This window comes from Antrostomus carolinensis, unplaced genomic scaffold (assembly GCF_000700745.2).
Source record: "Antrostomus carolinensis isolate BGI_N321 unplaced genomic scaffold, ASM70074v2 scaffold17170, whole genome shotgun sequence".
NCBI classification, from domain to species: domain Eukaryota; kingdom Metazoa; phylum Chordata; class Aves; order Caprimulgiformes; family Caprimulgidae; genus Antrostomus; species Antrostomus carolinensis.
Window position 1 is genome coordinate 16,592 of NW_010287884.1, and position 25,366 is coordinate 41,957.

General features: G+C 43.1%; 1 protein-coding gene across 1 annotated transcript in view; it reads right to left on the reverse strand.

Annotated features, from left to right (window-relative positions):
* LOC104522490 (synapsin-3) overlaps positions 1–14,804 on the reverse strand; it is a gene marked incomplete at its 3' end in the record, with an annotated part of 30,096 nt that extends 15,292 nt beyond the window's left edge. Inside the window, exons 1-3 of the mRNA XM_029084200.1 lie at positions 14,748–14,804; positions 5,142–5,284; positions 460–534 (exon numbers count right to left, since the gene is read on the reverse strand). Coding sequence (XP_028940033.1) covers positions 460–534; positions 5,142–5,284; positions 14,748–14,756 — 227 coding nt within the window. The remainder of the gene's footprint in view (positions 1–459; positions 535–5,141; positions 5,285–14,747) is intronic.
* Between the last annotated feature and the right edge of the window lie 10,562 nt (positions 14,805–25,366).

The window sequence follows — 25,366 nt, forward strand, 5'->3', positions numbered from 1 at the left end:
AGACTAATGCAAAAAAGTGCTTTCAACACTTCATCTGACAGATTTTTCCCTCTGTTGAGCAGAAGAAAAACACTGCCTCTCATTAGTAATGTACTTAGAATAACTTCTTGTTGCTTCTTGTTTTTTGCTGTGACTTTTCTGATTTTATCGCTACATGTTTGTGCTCGTGTGCTTGACCCTAGTATGCTGGTCTTGTTTCCTGTGGCTACATTCACTAAAGATCTAATGATTTAGCAATGTTGGTCTCTAGCTGTACTTTCAGCCTGTTCTCCAAAATAGGACAGTTTGCCTTTGTGCCCTTAGTATTTTTTTAAGGAAACACTTGGTCTTTTAAACTCTTTTATCCAGCCTCCCCAGAGACCTCACTTACCAGTTCTCTCAATTAACCAAAGTCTGAAATACAATTCCTCCTTTCTAACCCAAGAATAGCTATTACTGTCTTAAAAACCTCTTCCTTACCTCTCTGTCATTGCAATCTGCTCTAGCATTGCGGAACCTGTGTTTGCCTTCCAGTTTCCAGAGATGGACGTCCTCCTAGGAAAACAAACCAAAAACACAACCTGAACATGAAAATACACTCCTTCCCCATCCTCCCTCATACTGTAGTCCTCATTCTTGACTCTGTGCTTGTACAGGAAGGGATGAGGCTAGGTTCTTCCTCACAGAAGCCTTTACAAATCCTGCCTCAACAACAGTCTATACAGGACATGTTGTTCAGATGCATGAAAGACTGAATGAGAAGTTAGACAGGAAACCAAGGAATCTTGAGCACACATCAAGCTCTATGAGTACTTTCATTCTTTATATATCAGTCTCAGGAGAGCTGAATATCTGTAGAAGATCTTAGGGATAATCACCCTTGTGTTCTACATCCTCCATCCATGGAGGAGCAACTGTACAGGTAAATATCTGCCTAGGCAGCTTCACTAATGTCAGCTATGACATTGTAGGTCTCCCTAACTTTTACTTCAGTTGTACTGGTGTCATAGAAAATATTATTATACCCTCTTTTCACTGACTTTTCATTGATCTGTCTGTGACTCACTGTATCTGGATTTGGAGAATTTGTAATTGTAAAATGGTTGGAGTATCATTAGCTGCAACTGATGGTTAATTTCCAGAAAAGGTACTGTTGCTGGCAAATCCTGGGTTTCATAAAAAATTTCCTTTTCTTGACCTTAGTCACCGATCAGACCTTGGACACCCTGCTGTGAAAACACTGTGCAGATAACCCTGGCATAGTGTACAAGCTAGGACAAGTTAGTAAGCTGGCAGGATACATCCAGGGAGCATGTCTATGTTGAAGGAGATTTAGGTAGAGATTTAGGAGGTAAGAATGAGGTGTGATCCAGCACTTCAACATGAGGTTGTGGGAACCCTCTGTGCCAGTTCTCTCACCTTTTCAACATAATGTGGAAAAGAGACTGAACTTGCAAAACTATGTGGAGCAGTGGTAATACTGATGTCCTGCTAGACTGTAAACCTGGATCATTATAGTTGACTACCTAAGGTTCCCCTTTACTCTGGTGAGTGACAGCCTCATATCCTTTTTCCATTTCTCCTCTGAAGTGGCATGTATAATTACTGTGAAATTTAAATGGTCTTTGTAGCTCATATTTAAAGGAGTGGGAAGGGGGCCAAAGGAACACGATTCTTGTGTTGAATAACTGTTTCCATATAGTTAGCTCTTGTCCTTTGTTCCCTTCACCCAACATTGATCTTCCTGCCCTACTTTCTAAGCAAAGGTATGGATTCCTTCTCAAGCTTTGATTGTTACAAGCCCTTTGATGGCCTGTAAGGTCAATGTTCAGCTCTCAGCCTCTCTTTTTCTTTTGACATGGGTTCTTGGAATTATGTTTTTCAGTTCCGCAATGGGAAGAACCATTCTTTATTAATTTTTAGGTTCAGAAAATTGCCCTGCAGTGGCAGATGGCATCCAAAATCCCATTAGTAGTGATGAGAACTCCTGGAGTCTGATTAGTGACAAGATGATTAGATATCACTGTTTAGAAAATGTACCTGGCATACTGACTGTAAGCAGCTTTGTCATTCCTAAGAAAACCAAACCACAGCTACACAGTTTTGCAAGGAAATTTTATGTGGGAAAGCTCCCAAAATAAGAACTCTGCTCTGGCCGTTGGGCTGATTGGTTTGACTTGTTTATGCCTATCCGTCTCCAGACAATATTGGGCATAACATATAAAATATTTATCTCAGCTGTATCCCTAACTTTCCTGTTAGGGAACTTGCCTGTTTTTGAACAGAAAAACTTCATTTAAGGCCCTCTGGACGTCAACCAGTTCCTACTCCACAGTTTCAGTCAAGATCACTCCCTTCCAAGCATGTCTGAGCAGGTGTCCAGTGTGCCACCAAATTCTTCTTATTTTTTCTTTCCCTTTTTGTATTCAATCTGAGATAGAAAAGGAGACTGAAGACAAAGATCTTTCGCTAAGATACTCTGCCTCAAACCCCATTTCTCTCAGGCATGCCTCAAAATCAAAGTGCTCTAGTTTAGACACAGTTGAAGTTGTAGCCCCTGCGAAGAATATTGAACTGCATTTGATGTGAAGAAATCAGAAGTTGTGCTTATGAAACGAAAAAGGAAAGGATATTGCCCTCTTACTAAGAGCTGGTGGCAAGGAATATTCCACCCTTGAAAGTCAGCAACTGCTGGCTTCATTCAAAGTGAATAGCATTTCACAAGTCTTAACTGGAAATGATCCCTCTGTTTACCCCTAGTTGGGGTAAGGGTGGAAGTATCATTTCTGCCCAAATTTCCACTGCTACATGAACAGTATTCATGTTTTCTCTTCACCAGTATTACAATGTCAGTCAAATACATTTGGTGGAATTTTAGACATGCATCACATGCTGCTTATCAGCTGTTTTGAGACTGGCCCAAGGCATGGGCTAAGTAGGTGTTTGTTAGTAGTGTAAATCTGGAGTCACTGCACTGAAGTCAATGGGAAACTGAACTCAAGCCTTGGGTCATGAGCTGGAAGGAAGTGCATTGAACATCTGGGGCAGGGAGGAATGCATGAGTCACCCTGCAGCATCCTCCCTCTGGCAGATGCTTGGTGCAAAGTAAACATATTCTGGAGAATTTCAGTACACAATCTTTTCTCAGAAGGAAGGGGGCTTTTAAAGTCTATATGTGTGGGTGAAGGTATAAAAATACTGGGTAGATTCCATGGCTCACGGATCAAAGCAGTTCATTTAGTATGACACTACTGCAGATGCTGTAATTGCCTTTAAGGCTGAGATTTACTAGCATGACTAATGATTTTGAGTCTTCTATTTGAGACACCAGTGAGAGCTCTGATATTTTGGGTGCTTTTACCTCTGTCCTTGGACATAATAGAGACTTATTTATACCATAGAAATAACCTTTTATTCTGTCTGATGCTTGGACAGAAGGAGCAGCCTCTGGCTATACTGCTTTCCCAAGCTCACATTCATAAATGGCTCTCTCAATATAAGTCAGCCTTCTGGGTTATCAAATTGCTGGGTGAATTTTGCTGTTTGCTTTCTTTGCTAATAAGCTTCATTTCTCATTAAGGTGTTTCCCATTCATGGCTGTTTTAATTTGAAAACATTTTTAATTTAGCAAACGATTGTTTGTGCAGCTATATTCCCAAGTGGGATTAGCTCTTAGTGTGACTGCTTTCTTTCCTCAGTCATCTGGTATTATTTCTGATCCTTGTCTGGATGAGTGCGTGGTGAGTGCGAATAATAAACAGAGGGAGGATATGGTCAGGCTATCTGGGCCTTTGTTTCACTTAGAGGCAGGCTGGGAGCGGGCTCTGGAGCCAAGGCTGGGTAGGTTGGCAGGAATAGGGAATTTTAATTGATATTTTAAACCTTCCTTCCTTTGGTCAATTTGAGCTAGACTCCCTGAGATGTTAATGTAATATTAGGCAACTGTGCTATTGTTGACCTGATGAGATTTACAAAAATTTTCCTCTCATTAAGTTCATGTGAAGTAGCTGAGTGTCCCACAAGTCCTTCCCATGAAGAATGTGACTCAGTCATTATCTAGTTTACTTAAATACCTCTGTGCTAGGAATCCAACTGGGAATTTTAGACAGCTATAGCTGAAAAAATATGTGATCATTACATTTGATTATCTTATTTAACTATGTTTTGCCAGAACTATGGCCTGGGGGTTTGTAAACATGCACTCAAAACTCACAGTGTAGTGGGTGTTTGTTAGGTAAAATTAAATTTATCTGGTGACCTGAAGAATGTACTGCTGGAGCTGTCTACTTGTCCAGAATTTTGTGGCTGGATAAGGAGCTTCTGGAGAAGCTGTGCTATTTGGCTTTTCTCAGCTACTGGTTTGCATTAAGAAGAAACAGGTGTCTTACTGACTCATGTGGTTACATCTTTAATTGAGCTTGACGACTACTGAAGTTTGGCTGAACACTTCTTAGTATTTTTAAACATATCGGTGTTGAGGGTTGTCTTCATGCCACCTTCCTCACTGCCCCATGGGGCAGGGAGGAGCTTTGGGGCACAGAAGTGTCTCTCCTTCTCCTTTCCCTCCTTTGTACACTTCAAGGAGCACGCAGGCAAAATGCCTGTGGAAACCCTGCACACTGACTAGGGTGAGGCTGTTTGTACCTGATGCTGTGTGCTCCTTGTGTCCTCGAGTGATTGTGCTGCCGTGATCTCCAGCTGGGGAGAGGACAGGGTGTTGCTGTGGGTTGGACACTGTAGAACGCCGTGAGTTGCACTGGCTCAATCTTTTTTATTGTCTCCCTCAAGTGGAAAGAGGGTGGGTTTGGTTCCCACTAGAGGGTACTGGGAGCTGGAGGATTTTGCGGGGAAAGATGAGCCCTTTGACAACAGGAGGGAGAGGTGATAGGTGATAGCAGAACACAGTTGTTATAGTGGGAACTAACTGCATCTCAGAAACAGGTAGAGAGATTTACCTTCCAGAAACAATGAGCTGATGGTGAGTAATGGAGGAGATGATCGGTGCGTGAGAGGTCTGGGTTCAGAGGTGGGAGGAGAACAGCAGGGCTATTCTTCAAGGAAACTAAGTCAGCTTCCTACTCCTGCCCAGAGCAGACACTGATTGAATCACATCCACAGCACTGTCTCCCCCCCGTCTCACTCTGGCATAGCCACACACTCACATGTAAGCCTTGTAGTTGCTGCCGATTTTCTGGATTCGGATGTCGTACTTGGAGTCAATGAATGGCTCGGTGGTGGCGTAGGTTTTTGCCATGGCTACTATGCTGGCCATGTCCCGGAAGTCGTGCTGGTTCTCAACTTTGACCTTGATTGCCAAAATCCAGTGAAAAGTGACAAGAGCAAAAAGAAAAGGAATACTTTGTGAGGAGAAGTCACCTCTGCACCTGAATAGCACAATGTCTTAAAAACCACACAGACAGAGCTGAGGACAGAGCAAGGATTGAATGATTTAAAGAGAAAAATTCCCCAGACCAACCCAGCCCAGAGCAGATCGATGCTTTTCTCCTTCTTCATGCACAAGTGCTGGCAAACCTGGCACCAAGGAGACAGCTAGACCTTTGCCCAGATGGTTCTTGCTAATGCTCTTTGCTTTTACGATGCTTCCAAAAAATATTTGATCTCTTAAGGGGCATTACTGCATTCAAACATTGGAACTGCTATTTCCCATGTTGGGATGGATGAAAAGAGAGTATTTTGGGTAGTCAGGAAATAGAAACCAATGCCAGGAAATCAACAAGAGAGCTGGTTGTCTGCCACCTCTAGGCTTCAGTTCTCTGGCATTTCACTTTACCCCCCTTCAGACTTTCTTGAGGGGCAGTGCGTCTCCTGGCTTGAAGCAAACTCTGAAGGAAAAGAATGTCTCTGGGGGAGCCTGTGATTCTCGGAGAGATTTGTGTGAGCATGATGCCATGGGCGCGTGTGTGGGACAGCTGGTTGGCTGTCAGACTTGAATCGCACTTGGAAATGAGAGGGCAATGGAGAGCTGGAGGTTTTCTGAGAAACTGACTTTTCACAGGTTTGTATTCAGTCATGGGAAATGCTCTGTGTCTTATCAAAAAAAAAAAAAAAAAAAAAAAAAGAAGAAAGAAGGACCTAAACAGTGGAAGAACAATAGTGGACAACTTCACCTCACTCATGCTATCAGCCCCAGCCTTTAGTCTATTGGCAAAAACCTGCTTGGCACATCAGAGAAACATGTGCAATTCTTGTTCCTTAAAGCAGGACGAATGCAGGAAGGGTGGGTTAGTTGGCAGAAAAAAGGCCAACACTATGTGAAAAGGGTGAGCAAGTGAGTGACTTTCTTTACATATTGTACTTCGGTAACACTTTGAGACCACAATTGGGGATTGCAGCCCCACTGTGCTAAGTGTCTACTTGCTCGTGACAACTGGTCGGTCTCTGCCCCAGAAGAGTTTCCCAGTTGCGTCAATGTGTGTGTTAAAGGAAGGTGATGCCAGACTGTGTGGAGCCAGCTGAAGGAAACGCGTGCAATGGTATTTGGTGTTTCTTTGCAAAGAACAAACAAATGGCTTTACATATCTGCCTTCAACCATGAGAGGGCAGGAGCCATCTTCACTAGAGAACAGAGGACAAGCTTGTTTCTGACCTGTTGTATTCTGTTTAGATGGTGTTCTGTAAGTGCCAGTCTTAACAAAAGCCAAAGATCATTTGTACCACATCCTGGTACAGAAATGCTCTTGAGAACTGGACAGGTTGTGGGGAAGGTGAAAAGTGCAACTACTTTGACCCATGACCATTTATGCCTGAATTAAGAAGAAAAAAGGCCTGATCTTTGCTTCTCCTTTTGCTGAATGCCAAATACCCCTAATCCTTCTCGCTTTTGCTCTGGTGAGGGTTGTGCTCTCACTATTCAGGGACTGCTGAGAAAAAGGAGCAGAGGAAGACGATAGTAGTCTGTGGTGGGAGGGTGGAAAAAAAAAAGGGAAATAACAAACACAAAGGGGAAATGTAAAGGCAACCGTTGCACTTCATCCAGGAGAAGCAGCCTTACTCTGGGCTGTATTGTTCTCCTCTACGTCTGAGTGGGATTGCGTGCAGTGCCGGCTGCTCCTGGCACAGCAGGGCAGGGTGAGGTGGTAGGAAAGCCCTCAAGGTGTCAGGGGAGTGGGAGAGGGGAGTACCTCACAGGGGGGCAGCCCCCAGACTGGGTACGGCTCACAAAATCCCACGGGCGTTTTGCTGCGTTGGGACTCACTATTTTTGTTGGACTGATAAAAGCAGCACTGGGCTGAATGACATCAAGTGGCATAGTCCCACCCAGATGAGATGATTGCAGGAGGGACAGCATAGGCAGGTGACGCACGGTGTTATGACATATTCTCCCAGACCCTTTTGGCAATGGGAAAAGACAAAAGCCATTATATGATGACCTGCTTGGAACAAGGACATTTGTGGGATCTGAAACAAAGTGCCGTGCTTGTGCAACAGATGTCTTTGGGCCCCGGTTGAAACGCTTGCATTCCCAGCACAGGAACATTTGTCCTAGAGGCAGAGGAAGGGATGCTGCTTCCTCTCTGGAATGGAATTAGACCATATTGTTATTGCTAGAAAGGAGCTGTATGCTTGTCTCATTAAATGGCATTTTTCCTCAAAAATACAGCATGCTGTATTTTTGAAAAGGAAGGGTCCATTTCTTCCTCCTCTCCATCACCCTTCCCTCTCTGGGCAGAGAGGCATTCTCTCAAGTGTTTTTAACACCTTTAAGTGTTTTCTGTAATGGACCTGAGGATTTTTGGCTGGATAAATAGTTAAAGAGGGGAAAACTCAATGAGGACACAGAGTAAGAAATGAAAGCCAAAGAAGATGACTCCCACAGAGCTACACCTCAGGAAACAGCTCTGCCATCTTCCCTGGCCCATGCCAGAGCCCTTCCTGTGGACTTTTCAGAGAAAGCACCTCACAGAGGTCTCCTTTTAGGAGATCATGACCTTATTTCCCACCAGGCATCAAAATAATCACCACACCAAAGCTGAAATCTGAGCCACCGTTTGTTAATTCTTAAAGCTGGCCAAATTTGACAAAATAACAGCCGTGTCCTGGGTTAACGCTAGTTTAGTCCAGGGTACAGTTTTACTTCATAAACAGGAAGCACTCAAGTTACAGTCAAATTAGATTTATTTTCCTGCCTTATCTATCAAGTCCACCATTTTATTAGCTTTCTACTTTTAAGTTTTGTATAATTCACTTCCTCCTGCCTTGTAACCCTTTTACATGTCAATAAAATATCCATTCTCCTAATAGGAGAAAAAACCCTAGAGATGATAACCAAAGCCAGAGTGGAGGTAGTGTGACGCCAGAGGGCATTATTTAAGAAAGAACTATTCAAAATAATTCTAGAGCAAACAGTTAACAATTTACCTAATAAAGGATAAATCTATCTTCTAAAATGGCAGGTTGGCCAATGCATGAAACTGAGAAAAGAAGTTGGAAAGAGATCAACAGGAAGCCATTTCTCTCTTTCTCTCTCTTTTTTTTTTTCTTTTTGCATCCTTCGTAGGATAAATGCGATATCCCATTAGCTGCGTAGAGGAGTGCAAACAGCGAGTGCAAACACAGCCCCTGCCCTGGCAGCCTGTTTGCTTAGCTGTGCTGGCTGTTTGAGCAGCAATAGACTCATTCTGGAGCCATCAGCTGCTGTTTGCTGTAGCGTTTTAGTGACCTGTTGTGAAGAGTTTGGGCCAGTGTGTTGACAAATGCCTTTTCTGAGGAAGAAAGCTCCCCAGGAAAGTCCCTGCTTCCCTTCTGGCTCTCTTCTCTAACCCAGGCACCAGCCATGCCCTAGCATGCTTCTTGTTGCTGCCCTGAAGAAGAGAGGCTGGCTGGATCTCTGGGGACATGCTCACACAGATGTGACTGTCCCTTTGCCCTGTGATGGCAACTCAGAGGCTGATACTACATGACCTGAAACTGGTGCCTGTTTCCATCCTCAGTCTTCCCAAGAGGCACTGATCTTGCTGCTCGGCTGGAGAGCAGTCCAAGGAATAGGTCTGGAAGAAACATTTCTGTCCCATCCCTGCTCTGGACCTTCTTTTGAGGCCTTCCTGCAAGACAGGATTTTGGAGGGTGGATCCTGGCATTGTTAAAACCCTGCTGTGCGTATTTCCCAGGCAGTCTGAGCCTAGGTTCCTGCAGTGGGGGACCTGGGAAGAAATTTCTGCTTCCCCTGTCTCATAGTTCCCGAATCTACTGCCTCTCATATATCCCAGACGTTCCTAGACACCAGGGTCCCAGGCTACAGCATTCCTCTCGTCTATAGCCTAAACACTGCAAGGTGTTGCCTCACAGTCCCCTTTTGCTTTCATTGTTTACGTGGCCATATGAAAAAATAGTCAGTCAGCCAAAGTGGCATAATTATAGTTGTTTGCTAGGGCTGCCCTAGCCTTGCCTCTCTGAGTGTCATCCAGAGTGAAATCTGCCTCACACCATGTTGGAGATGGTTTGCAGAAGCAGTTTCTGTGTCCAAATTGGGGTTAGAGGCAGGTTCAGCTGGAAGGTAAGTGTCCAAGGCTGAACCAGGACCAGGCTTGGCAACGTGGTGTTGAACTGAATCTTGGTAGGCTTGTGAAAATATCTGAGTGTTTTCCTCCAGAGGAACTGGTGTGGCCACACAAAGCTTCTGATTTTTTGTCCATCTTGACCTGTGTTTAGCCTTTCTGTAGTGACTTTACCGTTTTTGGACAGCAGGTCTTCAGGAATGGCTCTGCACAAAGTGTTTCCTGAGTCTCTCCTTCCCTCTACTCCAAATTATACTCCCCTTCTCAGAAAATACCTGATCCAACCAACACACAATCAGTTTAGGCTGAACTTTGACCCACCTCAAAATAATAAAGATGCAACAAAGTCTGCATTTCTTTATTATCCTCACATTGAAGTTCTCCAGATGTTACACTGACTTTAATGCATTAAGCCTTATAATCCATACTGACTTGCTAACAAAGAGCTGCTCTCAACCCCAAGTCTTGGCAGCTTTGGTCACCAAGATCAGTCACCATTTTCTGCCTCTAGCAAAAGGTTCCAGACTGATGTGGAAGAAATAGGGATGCTTTTGCTATTTTCAAGATGGGTGGTACCTCCTTGCTCATGAGTCAGTGGGAATGCAGCGATTGGGCTGCTCTGTTGTGAATGTTACATGTCAAGTAATTATTTGTTCTCTGTAAAAGAAAATATTTGTTCCTTGACAAACTGAGGCAGCCCTTTCCCCTTCCTTTCCTCTTTAGCACACTGGATTTTCAAAGCTCTCACTTTTGGAACATTCTATTTCCAGTCCCGAGAGAGACAAGGTGACGAGCTGTCCTTCCTGATAAAAAGCTTGCAGTATTTTTACATTACAGAGTGGCTCTGTTTAGTTTGTGCTATATTTATACCAACAAAAAAAAAAAGAAAAAAAAAAAAAGAAGAGAAGTCTTTCCCATCCAGTAAGAGAGAAAATAACTCTGACCACATTATTATGAACAAGTTTTTCTTCTACAATGTAATAAATTCATCTGAGCCAGGATTTGTACTGGGGAGGCGTTTTCATAATTATGGGGTAGGAGGGGACAGGAGGTGACTCTTAAACTAGCCTAATTAGAGTGGTGTAAAAATAAAGTAAGAGTAGCAAAATATATGTATTTATTAAATTCTTATAAATATATATAAAGCCACATGAACAGGTACTGTTTTTCCTCTTTTTGCAGATCTGGCAGTTGTTTCCTTCTCATGATCTGATCAGGAAGAGGTGAGGAGGCTCTTTGAGTGAATTTGCAGTGCTGGGCTCTGTTCCTAGGGTACTTTAGGTTCATGTTAGCACACAAATGGCAGATGTTGACACCCTGAGAGCTTTATTCTTTTCTGTGGGCTCTGGCATTATGAGATCAGGAGTCAGGAAGAAGTGTTACTCCTTTCTCACTGTAGTGCTCCTCCTATTCAACAGAGACCCCCCCCAACCACATCCGGAGTAGGTAAACTCAAACTGCACAATGCTTAAAAATGCCTTGAACTTTACATACTGCTGGGTGAACAATAGTTCAGTTCTGTGCAGGGAAGGACATGTCCTCTCAGTGTTCATCCATGGTTTCCCTGGAAGAGTCCTTGAGTACTGTTGGCCTCATGAGCCTGAGCAACTTAAATACAACGTGAGAAAGGTCCTTCTCTGCTAACTCCATTGTAAACCTTTGCCTAAACAACATTTTTGCAGATACTGTATTTGTATATTGTCGATACTGTATTGGACCAGCAGCACGCAGAGCACTTGTTATGATCCAGTGTCAGTGGGATATAGTGCGACTTCCAATTTTGGAAGGGGAATAACGATGGTCATGGGTGGGGCTTGAGGGGTGTATGTCCTGTTTGTAGATGAGAAGATTGTCTGGGACCCCTTTGTCTCTGTGGGTGAGGGCTATTCCTAGTGTCTGTATTCAAGTCAACAGGGAAGCCGTTCTTTCTGTGTTTCTCAATGGAAATTTCAAAATATACCTTTTATTGCAAATTTGTTTTCTTCATCTTCACCCGCACCTTACATGCCTGCATCATTTGGCAAGAGCACTTCTATCACTAATTTTATACTGCCACCCTTTTTCATTCTGATCTTTAATACTAACTGTTCCTCTTCCAAGCCAAAGACAGTCAATAGAGCCTGTTTCTTACAAGTCTTAACATAGTTATTTTTCATTTTAGCTTTGAGAATTCTCTATGTAGCCTTCTGGTTAAAAAATATAGTGAGGGAATTTTGTGAACATGTGAAAACAAAGGATATGTGAAAATGAAAGTCTTACTATTATAATTATACTCTTTCTAGCCATTATTGCAAAATAATAAACACTCATCATTTCTTATAGTGCCAAAAGCCTTATGAGCATGAATTAGCAATAAGTATCAGGTAAGCGTTATAATCCCTCTGGTCTGTAACACAGAGAAACTGCAGAAGTGTAAAATGACACAAACGTCCCTGCAAGTCAATGGTGGAGCTTTTTGGGGAAGAGGCCTTTTCTGTGTCCGGAGTTTTTCTGGCTCCTGGCCACTGCCCCAGTACAAATAAAGAATGGACTTCCCATCTTTGCTCATTCTTCTAAGTCTTGGTGCCTCCCATTACATGTGATTTTATCATTAATAACAAGTAAAATGTAAATACTTCCTTGACAATTTCTGCTGGTAACGCGATTGTAATCTGAATGCTCACATCCTTTGAAGCACATATTACAGGTACAAGTATGTGGCTTGCTAGCTTGGCATCGTTTGTTGCAGTAAGTACTATTTTTAATACCCACATGTGTACTTTGGCTAATACGTTGGTTATTTTATCCTTTGTTTTTTCAGCCACTACTTTTATACAAAACATGACCCGGTGCAGGTGTTTTATTAAAATTTACTTTCTTACAGTCATCTAAACCAAAAGCAAACTTCTCTCTTTCATATTACGTATATTTTACAGCTAAACACTTGCTATTTCCTGCTATCATCTCTACTTCTGAAGAACAATGCAAAGAAATCCTTTAGTTCCCTGTAATCTCCTTATCATCACTGATTAATGCTTTTACATTCTGATGGTTAAAACCACCATTAGGTGTCCTGGAAACTTTTCTCTTCTGAATTACTTAATTGGAGGTTTGATTCTTTTTACCTAGAGGTGTTACTTTTCTAGTATGCCCATAGTTCTGCTTATCTGTATTTCTCCTGACATTTTCTGTGGTTTCTTTCTGTCAGCCTCATCTGGGCTTGAACCCTATTGTCTTACAAACAACATTAAACAAATTCCTGTTACTTGTCTTTTAAACTAACTGACTTGTTCTTTGTTTTATTTTCACTTTCTCTCTTGTCTTTTTGCTCTATGCAATGAAATGCAGTGGGACTTCAAGAGGACTAATTTAATCAGTCTCAACTTTCCTTCAGGCTGCCTGTGGCTGGAGAAGGGCCCAAACTAAAACCATAAGGTCAACAGCCCTTCCTTCCTGTACCTTCCCCATCTACTGAACAGAGCAGTGTTGAAACTCTGTGCCCAAATCCACATACAAACTTTGCTAGTAGTCCCTAATTTCATAACGGATTAAGGTAAACTTGGTCTCAGATCAACTCTTTCTTCTAAGATTCTGGCTGTCAGCCTATCTTCATCTGGAACAACTTCCTATGTAACCCCTTGTACCACAGCATACAATTGTGCCTGGAGTTTGAATAGAAACCCTCTTCCCCTATAACTTGTGACAACAAAAATCAACATCATAAAAGAATAAAATGGGAGAGAAAATGAGAGGTGGAAGAAGATCTGGTGTCTGGTGCAGAAAACAATAAGTAAATATTCTGCTGAGAGTTTTGTGGAAATACTCTTAAGGTTTGGGTACTTTCTTCTGATTCTGCCCTCATTTCTGAAGCCACCAAGGGTCCGTTGTGCACAAGAGAGGCACATGAAGCCCTCCCTTATGTTACAGATGAAATTGCAGAGCAGTAAGAGAGGTCCAGGATTGCAGTTGGACTAAGATACCCCTGCCCGGGGTCTCAAGGAACTTGAAACCTTTCCTCAGGGAGAGGTTTCTTTCTCCTGGTTTGTCCTGGTTGGATTTTGCTAATGAAATCCTTCATGGGGACGCATTCAGTGGCTTGCCCTACAAGCAGCTCTAGGCTGTCCGTGTGTACTCTAATTCAGTGACACCTCTGCCTGTTTAACATACGGAGCACCAATATTTTAACAAACATTTCCTGCATATTTAAATTTTTGTTCTTTGATGCTGAAAACCACTGGCCCAGGTATCTGAGACCACTTCCTCTCTGGCAGCTACCATCCAGACAGGGGAATATTGCAACCAAAGCAAGAAAGATTATGAGAGCTTCCATGTGCAATCCAGGAAGCCAGAAAGGACTTCTGTTTCTAGAGTGCAAGCAAACAACCTGTACCAAATTTAAGTTTGGTGTTCCTATATATAATTTTCAGGCAAAGTGTGAGGCTGGGAGAAGGTCTGTCTGCTCTAGGGAAGCACTGTGACAGTGGTATCAGTTATGCAGTTCATGTACTACCCATTTAGATTCAGAGATGATACATCAGAATTTCCTACTTCTGAACAAATCAAGTTTTAGACAGATAGGAGATGCATTTTTGAAAACGTATATGCAAGAAAGAGGAGGGTAAAGGGCAGCAGGAAAAGTGCTGGCAATGCCTCACTGAAAGGGGAGCCCAGTCACCCCAAGAAACAGGGGCTGCTAATTCATGGAGGGGGAAAAAAGATCCCGGAGAGCCTGGGAAAAACAAACAGGTCCTTCTGGGGAGTGAACTGTTTTTCAGGATTCCTTGGCAGGCAACCAGCCACTCAGCTTTGTAAGGTCTTGTTCTTCCTTGCAAGGAGGAAAAAAATAACTGAAGAGCTCCTGTTTTATTGAATAAGGTCATCATAATGCGCTCAAAAAGACCAGTGCCTCTACTCCTCATTGTGAGAGCTATGGGGTGTAGCTGCACATTACAGGTGCTTGAATAAACAACATAACCATTTTCAGGAGAGGAGAAAATATATAAAAGAGGAGCTTAATGACTTCAGCCCAGCCAGCTTTTCCCCCAGTCTTCACAGCCCCCCTTCCCGCATCCCAAACCAATACCATTGCCTGTCTCCAAGTGCGTGACAGCAGAAAAAGGCCTTTTCTCCCACAGGAACAGCCAGTGCAACCCAGATAGGCTGTGGGGAGGTTTAACCCCTTCACCATCTGGCCACACACTGTGTATGACCACAGGAAGGCTGTGCCACATATTTATCTGTTTCCTGAGCTATACGCATTTTTCTTTTACTTACCTTCCCCATTCCAGCATGAGCATGTCCCAGCTTGACCACTACAGGGAAATTCGGAGTTGTGAGCTGAAAGACAAAAGAAGGAGCTCCTCATTAGTATTTCTTTACAGTCATTGTATTTGAAATAGTTTACTTAGTAGATTTTATCCCCTTCCTGGATGCTTATGGGAGGATAAAAAGGTCCAGTAAAGATTATTCAGGTGGTAGGACCATAAGCAAATAGCTCTTCATATGTTCAGAAATGGAGGCCAGGCAAATTCCTCAGATCTGACCCACTTTTGCTGCCTGACAGCAGTAACCTCTAAAACCTTCTTAATTTTTCCCATTGCTTTTCCCATATGGATATGCATGTAAAAAAAGCTGCATTTGCAAGCTTGAGTAAGTGAACACTTTCAGGTGCTGAAAACAGAATTGTGAGGAAGACAAAGGTCTTTTTTTTTTTTTTTCCCACACAGACTATTTTGGTCTCTAAAGTGAGTGTGAGCAGTCCCTCAGCAGCTCCCATTCTCCTCCCATCAGCAGTGTTGGGGGCAAGGAGAGAGGGAACAGTGGCCAACCCTTGGGTGCTACTCACAAAGTCCATCTATTCATAAACCCTCTTCCTCTCTTCTCTGACTTCAGGGGTGGGTGCAGGGAAATAAAGGAGAACAAAGAAGGGCTGGGATCAGCAATAAAAATAGAAAAAATTATATCATGTCTTCTCCCTGGCTTGTGTGGTATTTACATTGGGCAGGGTTCTGCCATCCTAGCCATGCTAGTGCATCTTAGTTTTACTTGGAGAACTGCAAGTATTCTCTCTGCCTTCTATCCCCAGTTTCATGCTCATTCAAGGATTTACTTGGAGTGATCGGCTGAGAGCTGGGTGGCTGGACTGGTAGGAGGTGCCCATGCCAGGATGTATACACCACACCTCCCCTGTGTATTGGTCAGTCCATTTCTACACCTCTTCTTGCCATCCCAGTGATCTTCATCTTGTCCTCTGCTCCTGATTCTTGTGATCTAAACGCTATCCCTTCAGTACTTAACCTGTTATTTCATTTTCTTTAATGGGAATTCTTTGAAAAGATATTTTTGTCCTTACCTAAATGCCTGAGGCGATGAGCTCTATTTGTTAAGCAATTAACCTGGAGATCTGGCAATGTGAGGGAGTTGAATTTTGACAGATAAATGGCTCTCATATTTATTTAAGTTTGAGAATAGAGAAACAAATTGTTCTTGTGCTAATTACCAATTGTCTGTATGGACAGTCAGGCACTACGCCCTAAAGATAGAATGGTGGTGCAGTCTCCATCTGTGGCAGCTCGCTATAAATAACAAAATTAGTAATGAACACTGATATGTTTTGCTATTCAGCTGCTTATGTAAGGAAATGTCACAGGAGAGGGGAACAGTGAGTGCATCACATTCTCAAACAGCTTGTGTTAGTTGCGAGGACCTTCTTCAGGCAGAAAGCTGAAGGTTCCTCTTCGGACCACAGAAGGGCACACAGCTGCAATATATCACAGTGCTGGCATAGGCAGGGACCAGCAGCCGCTGTTTCAGTAGAGGCAAGAGACTGTCATAGGTGGCCATCCTGAAGCCCCATAGATAAGCATTATATCCAGGTGCATGACTTTGTGTTCTATTTCCCCTTTTCCTCTCTAATTCATTTTAAGAGCCTGAAACTTAATTTGCTGCTGGTGTAAATGAATCAAATGGAGGACTGCACCTGCGGCTTACTGAAGATAGGGCTATAGATGGACCATGGCAGGCCTTTAATGCTAGAAGATGAAAGGTAACCTAGCAGTTAGGGCATCCACCTGCTCAGGCTCTGAGAGACCTGGCTTACTGCCCAGTTGTGTCATCCATGCCCCATGCACACTGTTTGAGCCAAAGCACTTGCAAGCCCTGGCCTCTGTTCCCTGTTTGCGAGCAGGGGAGGCAGCTGTTCCTACCGCACAGGAAAAGCAAGCTGCATGCTGCGAGCTGGCCTGATACCCTGGCACAGAGGCCAAAGAAATGTGCAGGGTAGATAATGTTATATCACCAGCTCAAAGCAGCCAGAGGCAGGAAGCAATGTCTTTGCTTCCCCATCTGTGTACCCTACCTGTGAGTTTTGCTGAGGGAGCCTGGCTCGAGCATGGAGCCCAGGAGCGGGAAGCATCTGTTTTCCTGTGTACATGCAAAGAAAGTTTGGGATCCAATAAACAAGCCAAGTTTACTCCTTGCCTAGAATAAACGACTGGCAATGACAATGCTTTGCTCAAACCTGTCCCTTTCTCTTTGCTTCTTGGAAACATGAGCTCAGCTTTCTCGATAAGGCTTGGCCTCATCCCGCGTAGGGGTGACCAGCTGGTGCCAGAGCATGCTGGAGACACAAGCTGCTTGGCCTGGCCACAGTGCATGGGGCTTGGGGTAAAATACAGATCCAGACTCTCAATGTGTGGCAGCCTCACTGGGAAAGCTGTAGCTACAGAGAAATGCTGGCACACAGTTTGCCAGGAATCTGCTTCTGCCACTGAAACCCCACCAAATTTCCATGTACATGAATCTGCTTTATGGAGGAACCAAGGAGGGAGAGCAGCTCATACATTTAGCTGCATTTTATAGTGGGCTTATCTAGTGACAATGGAGTGCCCTTAGTCTGTGCTGAAGTTAAATGGAATTGAAAACTCTCAATAGTCCATAGGACTAAAGCAACCAGAATTCACAACTGCCTGATAAAGGAGGGAGGGAGCCCTTTGTTGAAGTGGTGGAAGAGGGCTGAACTCCACTGCAGTCAATGGGGATACTTCCAGCTTCCACCAGAGTCTTCCTGGGACTTGAGTCCCTTTTTGTTGCTAATAAGGTGGCCAGCCAGCATACTTGGCAAGCACCCAGATGGACAGGGAAGCTGAAGAAAGTGAGACTGTATTATACACATGACTATGAGGCAGTTCACAGACATACGTGGTGAGAAGTTCTGGGGGTGGCCATGGCCACCACAAGGGCAGATGCGAGATGAGTATTTACACATACTTAGTCATTGATTTCCTGGGAAAGAAGATGCTTATAATCAAAGGATAGCACCAGAGTTTAATAAGGAAAGCATGTTTTTAGTGAAATCATGCAAAGAAATGTCTGTGTCTTTCTATGTGTTTGTTTACGTGATGTAAGGGCTCTTTTTATTGGAAAAATGAGGAAAAACACTTTGATGCTTTTAAAATGTGCATGAGCTGTTGACAGGACTGGTATAGATGATATCCCTTGGTTTTGGGATGGGACTATAGCACTGCAGCTAGCTCAGTGATCATACGCAGGGTATTAGTTCATATGGATGAACTAACTCAGCCCTTTGACTTAAAATCCTACAAATGCATTCCCAGATGCTTTCACACAAAAACCTCGAGATGGCAAGGCACAGGAACATGATATATGAAGATGCCTGTTTAGAGTCAAGCAGGATTTTGAATCCTGAACTAGGAACTCAGCAAAGCCATTTTTGGTAGGAGTAGAGAGTCATGAAGCTATTTCCAGCTTACAACACTGGTGGTCCCAAGTATATCATTTTAGCCCCTGATTTTAAGGGCTCTGCTCTGTGTGTAGTGTCATTGAAAAGATCACTTTGCAGTCAATCAGTATTTTGGCAGTGGTGTGTAAAAGTGAGTGCCGGTATGCATACATTAGCCTCTATTTGAAAACACATGGCTGTAAACTATGACACTTTCCCCTTTACTCTCTTCCCCTTCTTTCCAAGAAATAATGAGGTTTTCAATACTTCTTGTAAACATATAAATATTTTTTATATTTATTGCTGATGAAGCAGTAGAACAGAGTTGGATATAAATTGATCTGAAGGGAGGAATCTTAGGTGAAACCTGATCTATCCCATAAATACAATGCTTTCCACACTTTTCTTTCACTGAGACTCTCAAGAGAGATGCTGATCTTAGGTGTGTGGTTTTGTGCACTGTCCTGTTGTCCATAAACAATGTAGAATGTCTGTTTTGGTTTCCTTCTGCCATGTTTACTTTTGTGCATTAGTTCACATTACCCGGCTTGTCTCATCCCATGCACTTGCAGTGTCCAGTGTTACTCTTTTTTCTGCAAAGCCTTTCCAGTCAATGCTAGAATGAATAGTCCAGGGTGCAATGACACATGGATGACATTAGAAGGATATGGGGAGATGGGAGATGGAGACATTAAAACTTTGTTCTCTTGGCACTAGTATTTTATTATGGTAGCATCTAGTGTTTTCAAGCAGGCCAGAAGCCCCCATAGCAAAAGGTACTGTAATTTTTGCTTCACCCTTCCCCCAGAAGTAATACTTAGATTTTTTTCAAGCTTTTATACTCTAAAGCTGACCTTTCTGTTTATTTAGCTGCCTTTACTTGCACGATGACAAAGTATGTTCTGGGTGGGTACCTAATGGATTATGGGAATGTTGTTCATGCACTTGAGAGCTAAATGTTGAAAGTAATGTGAGGCACTTCCCTCATGTCAATTAAGTTGGAGGAGCAGTGAATATATATGATTTCCTGTAAAAGCAAGCAAGCTGATTCAAACCTACAGGAAAGTAATGATGTCATGATACAATGTCATTGTGTTTATGGAACAATCTTACTGAAAATCTGAACTGGAGATCAGTGCTGGATGCATGCCGGCCTTGCCAGACATGGCAAAGTCAGGACTGTATAGTGAAATATGGAGGAGAAGCAGTAGTGCTCCCTATTATTCACTTATTCATGAGTTGATCTAATCACCAACTCCAAGCAGAATGGCTCGCTCAGTGGATTAGTACTGTGGCCCTGTGGAGGTTTGTGGTGGCCAATGACTATGACAGACAAGTCCTTCCCCTCTTTGCTCTTTATCAGATCAGAAATAGTGCAAGAAACATCAAGCAATGATGGTAGAACATGTTGAACAATAAGAGTTGCCAGAATTAACATCTGTGCTCTATTAACGATATGTGATATGGATTTCTTTAAAACACATATGTGCATATTCATTACTGTAGTATAATTATAATACAATGAAGAAAAAGTCATTAGCTGGGGAAAGAGGGCCTATGCTTCCAAGCCAGCTGAAGTAAATCCTAAGGAGGAGTAGATATCCTCAAGGGTCTCTGGAGGTAGGAGGAGATAAGTATTATGATGAGAAAAGTGTTAGGATGTTTGTGACAGGAGGACTTCAATAACAACTGGATCAAGACAGTATTGTACAGGGTAGGACCTGAAGCAACATGGTGACTGACAGATGGGATGGCAGCTGGAGTACAATGGTGCACCTTCTAGCAAGAGAGGAGATGACATATGTGGGTTAAGTTTTGCAGTGCTTTACTGACCTGAGGTGATGAAATCAGTGCTGTGGACAAGGTGGATGATTTAGACAGCAGTAGTTTGGTTAGTCTGTAAGGGAGGTTTATAAAACCAAATGGGAAGAAACTAGCACACTTTATGCAAAGCACTGCGAGGCCAAAGGTTTGGCAAGCAAGTGGAGGCTTTTGGAGGTGGCATAAAGAATAGGCAAGAATGAGGCTTCTGATTACAAGGTTTTGGGGTAGAAAAAACATTCAATAATTTGAAGGGGACCTCACTCCTGAAGGTCTAGGTATATGTGAGAGCAATGGGAGGACCAGGAATGATTGCAGAACAATGGGTTAGGTTTAAGATGCTTTGGATGGATGGATTTTTAATTTCATTTAGCACTGGAGCTGAAACCTCCAGCTTCAGATAGGAATGAACATAGTAAGTAATTAGATGGAGATACAACATAAATTAATTTGTGCTACTAACTGAAGTCAGCAGTGTCTAAGGGCATGAAGATCCTTCAGGGTGGTAAAAAAAAAAAAATCCTTTGATGCTATCATTACTTTTAAAAAGCACAACACATAAAATATAATAAAAAAAGAAAACTCAACAGCAACATGACTTAGTCCCCACATCCTCGAGTAAACAAACCACAAACCAATGTTTCAGGGCTCCTAACACTTGCTGTGGTTAGAACTGGTCATGGAAGTGGGTGGAAAGGGTTAAGCATGAAACGGAACTTTTTTCATTAATTTCTCCTCTAATGCTACTTAACTTCTTCTTTATTTGAGACAGGATGCTTTTGGGTTCCCTGTGGTCACCCTCAGGATTTGGAGGATAAGAGTGTGAGCATTTGATATTATTCTCATTCCCCTGGAGCTTCAAGTGTGAGAATAATATGAACATATCCAGACAAGCAGATGCTCAGCAAAAAAAAATAATATAGTATGTGTTCATATGCGCATGCTTGTATTCACACACATATCTAGCAATCCTGGTCAATAAATCCCCATTACCACAACTTAAAATACAGGCAAATTTTTAAAGATCGTTATGAGTACATAGGAAAGTTTAATTTCTTAATGCATGATGTTCACTTAGCCAGTATTTTGCACTGTTTCACTTTAGGGAAGCCTCTTGTCTTTCCTTGCTTGCTAGGGGAGTGAATAAATTCTCCCAACTCCTAATGTTGAAAAATTGTTTAAATATTCTTTGCGGGTGGCATTGCCAGAGAATAAAAAACTTTGAGTTTCCTCTCCCCTCTCACCTGATTTGGGTACCTTTTGCTGTGTTTTTCTCTAATTAGAAAATTCCATTCCCCATGGAAACACATTGCAGAGGGAGAGATGGTGAATACCAGTTGTTGACAAGGTGATAAACTCTCTAGGAATTTTCTTTTGATGGTTTACCTTTGGAAAACGTGTAGTGCCTAAGCTATGATAGAAGATACAGGAAGGAGATAGAGGGGGAAAAAAATGCTGTATGAGGTTATGCTGGAGTCTTCAAAGCCATCTCTCTTACAAGAACCCCTAAGGTTCACAAGGTGTTGGCTGACAGAGCTCTCTTCATTTGATAAGCTTCACTGTCCCTTTTTTGGGGCAAACTCTGAATTCTCATTGATCGGAAAATGAGCAGCCTGAGGTTTCTTTGGAGAGAACAAAACTTCCCTGAACTTCACAGTAGAAAACAACCTACAGCAACAGGCACCACAGGAGTAATTAGGTCTCACTGAAGCTGATCATTCCCCAGTTACTGCTGGTCTCTAACCTCACCATGAAGTCTGCTGCAGGTGCTTTCCTGTCTCCAAAGGGCAAAGTGAATACAGTTCTCACCCCAGCTTTTACGCAGTGAAGCTATGTACCCTGGCTGCAAAGCTTGGGAGAATCACACAGGACTCCAAAGGGTTTTACAACCTTCTGCAGCACATTTGAGAGTGGTGCAGTTATGTCGGTGTAAACTGAGAAGTGGACCCTGGTCTTATTAGTAAATTCATTGAGAAATGCTCTGCCCGACACAGAAATGGCTCTGATGTTTTATTGTAAGTCTCATGCTGTTGTAACTGCCAATGACCCCATGTGGCCTTGGCTGACATTGCTATGTCAGATGCTGGCAGGGAAAGGGCCACAAGCAATGAGCCATGGATGCTGCCTGGTAGAGGGAATGGAATACCATGGTCCACTGGTACATTTGAAATACCCTCTGGGCTCCTGAAAGCTGTTGGGCAATGGTTCATTGCCTCCTTCCTTCTTGCCATTCTTCAGCACTCAAAGCTATAGAAATAGCAGCACAGAGAAGCAGGCAGTCACAGCTGGACTTTTTTGAAAGATCCTTGTTTTATTTTTATACTTTTTAAAAAGCACAGCTAGTAATCTTCATTAATGCTCCAGAGCATAAGGGACTTTGGACATAAAGAAGAACAAGGTACATGGGAAGTGTCACCCTGCAGCTGGCATCTCAGGCTGTCTATAACAATAAATAGAGCACAGACAACAGCCCTGAGTTGCCTGTACTGTTAAATGGTTAGATTGACCTCTGGCAAATAGCCTTCTTCCAAACAATTCCTAAGCACAACATGGAAACCAGCATAAGTCTGCAGCCATACTCCATGGGATACTCTGGAGGCTAAGAGAGTTTGAAAGCATGGCTGGGGTTGGACCATGCCATAGGTGCCAGAGAATGGGTCTGGGACTCTATGGTTTGCTGCTGTTAATCTGGCTTCAGTCTGTCTCACAGGGCTGAGCAGGAGAGTAGTTTTTATCTCACATTATGCCCTAGATTTGTGTGCTTTCACATGAGTGTTTTATTTCGGTTGTACAGACGAATGGTCTATCACATGTGGCCACATGTCATACCATTCCCATATGATAATTCCCACTAACTACCTTTTCCAGACCGAATTCATAGTGGGTACATTTTTCCCCAACACCCACAGATATTTATACCACATTTCTTTTGTCCACTGACCTGGAAAGTCAGGTATTACCTCACATGAGAAATGTTTAAGCTATGGGCCCAGTTTGTCCCATTTTACAGCCAGATCTTATTTTCATCATTTTGAGCCCTTAGGTTCATGCAGGAATTCAAATATTTCACTAATGTGGCCTAGCAGTGAGATACACATCCCCTACTTTGTGGTTACTCCACCTCTGTGGGACATAAATATAGGGAGTAAGTGTCTCCAAAGCCATCTTCCATGGACCTACCTCCTCCATAGACTGCACATGGAGCTGAACACTGGCAAGGTTCTTCTGAACCTTGAAGTTGTTGTGGTATCTTTTGTAGGCACCTAGAGCATGTGGGGGCCAAGTATGAGCCTTGTTCTTCCTGCATCCTCATTCTTGTGCTTCAGAGTTTCAAGTTTCTTTCTCCAAATAAAAGTATTCTGTGTTTATTCAGACTAATTTTTGCCTCATGTCAGAGATACTGAGGACATGAAAGGCAGGCATTGTATTCTATGACTGAATTGGCTCTGTGTCTCTTGAGATTTCTTAGGAACTTTCAAATTCCATGTTCTTGGTAGGAGCCAAAATCTGTAGGAAGGGCCCTATTTCACCATCTCTCCAAATTCAGCAGTTGCTTGGGGAAGAGAATAAGGTTCCAAACTGCAAACTTTGTATTTTCAAAGCTGAAAGTTTCATGTCTCAGTGATTCTGTGAATGAGCACTAATTAGCTTTTTTTAAATCCAAAAGGGAAACGAAATGCTTCCAAACTGTAAAAGGGAAGTTTTTCTGGCATGCACTTTATTTCTGTGTATTTCCTTCAAGAGGCTTTGTATTGGGTTTGGCTGAGATGGAGTTAATTTTCCCCATAGCAGCCCTCAGAGTGCTGTGTTTTGTATTAGGAGCGAGAAGGGTGTTGATAACACACCAGTGTTTTGCTTACTGCTGAGCAGTGCTCCCACAGCATCAAGGCTGTCTCTCCAACATTTCCTGTCCCCCCATTAGGCTTGGGGTGGGGAAGGTCTTAGGAGGGGACACAGCCAGGACAGCTGACCCAAACTGACCAAAGGGATATTCCATACCATATGATGTCTGCTCAGAAATAAAAGCAAGGGGAACAGAGGGGGAAGGGGGGGCATTGGTTACTTCTGTTTGTCCTCCAGGAACTGCAACGTGTATGAAACCCTGCTTCTTGAGAAGTGGCCAAACATCGCTTGCTGATGGGAAGTAGAGAATAAATATTTTGTTCTTTTGCTTCTGCACATGCAGCTTTGCTTTGTTTCTGTTAAACTGTCTTTGTCTCAACCCATGAATTTGGGGTTTTTTTTATTCCATCTTATTTTCCCCATCCTGCTAAGGAGGGGGGTAATAGAGTGGGCTTTGGTGGGCATCTGGCATCCAGCCAGGGTCAACCCACCACAGGCTTGTTGAGATTTTTACTTTGGGTTAGGGAAAAAATCTGAAACCTTGAAACTTCTCAAGAGCTGAGAAAACCTTGTCCAACCTAGGGTTTAAGGGCATAAACCCACCATGGCACCACATGGGTATTTGTCTCCCTCTTGTGGCTTATTCCATGAGATAAGATACAATCCTGTTCCACCTGTTTGCTATAGCCATTAGAGCTTCCCATGAAGTGGAAGAAATTTATTCAGTGGGTGTTCTGTGTGACTATCCTATATGCAAACTTTGTCTGCCACCTCAGTGCTGAGCAGCAACCTAGTTTGCCATTAGGAGTAAAAACCAGTAGTGGAGTCAAGCAGGTTCCTCACAGGACATAGGCAGAGTTATTTTCAGCTGGGACCGGCTTCTGTTTGCATCTTTTCCAGCTGTAATGAGAAACGGGCTCCTGAAGTGAATGCATTCATAGGAAGACAGAAGAAACCACTGTGTGGATCAGCCTTTTTCATCTCACAACCACCACCTCTGTCAGCGTCATTTTTCCCCTGCTGAGCACACACACTGATGTACCGCAGGCTGCATCAGCCAGGAATGGCAAGCAGCAGGAAGCAGAGAAATTCCTTTTGGAGTAACACATAGACCCTCTTCTTTAGCTTGGGCAAGCCTAGAGCAGCAAAGGATGCTGTGGTCTCTCTGAGCCCACTCCTTCTGTTTTGTTTAGAGAGAAAGGGTTCGCCCTTTACTGGAAAAAGAGGTGGAGACCTGAGCTGATTTCATCTGTGAGGCAATATCTCCACTTCTCTGGGATAAATGAGACAAATGTGAATGAGCTGGTCCACACCCAGTACAGGAAAGTATTTGTTTCTTTCCCATGCACATTATTGAGGCTGTCATGGGATCCAGGTAGGATTTTGGAATGTGGGCAGAAACCTGCATGGACGTAAATGGGCATGTGCCCGAAAGAAGGGCATTTGGCTCACCAGGGGAGCTCATGTCTGGCTAGAGGCAGTGCCAAGC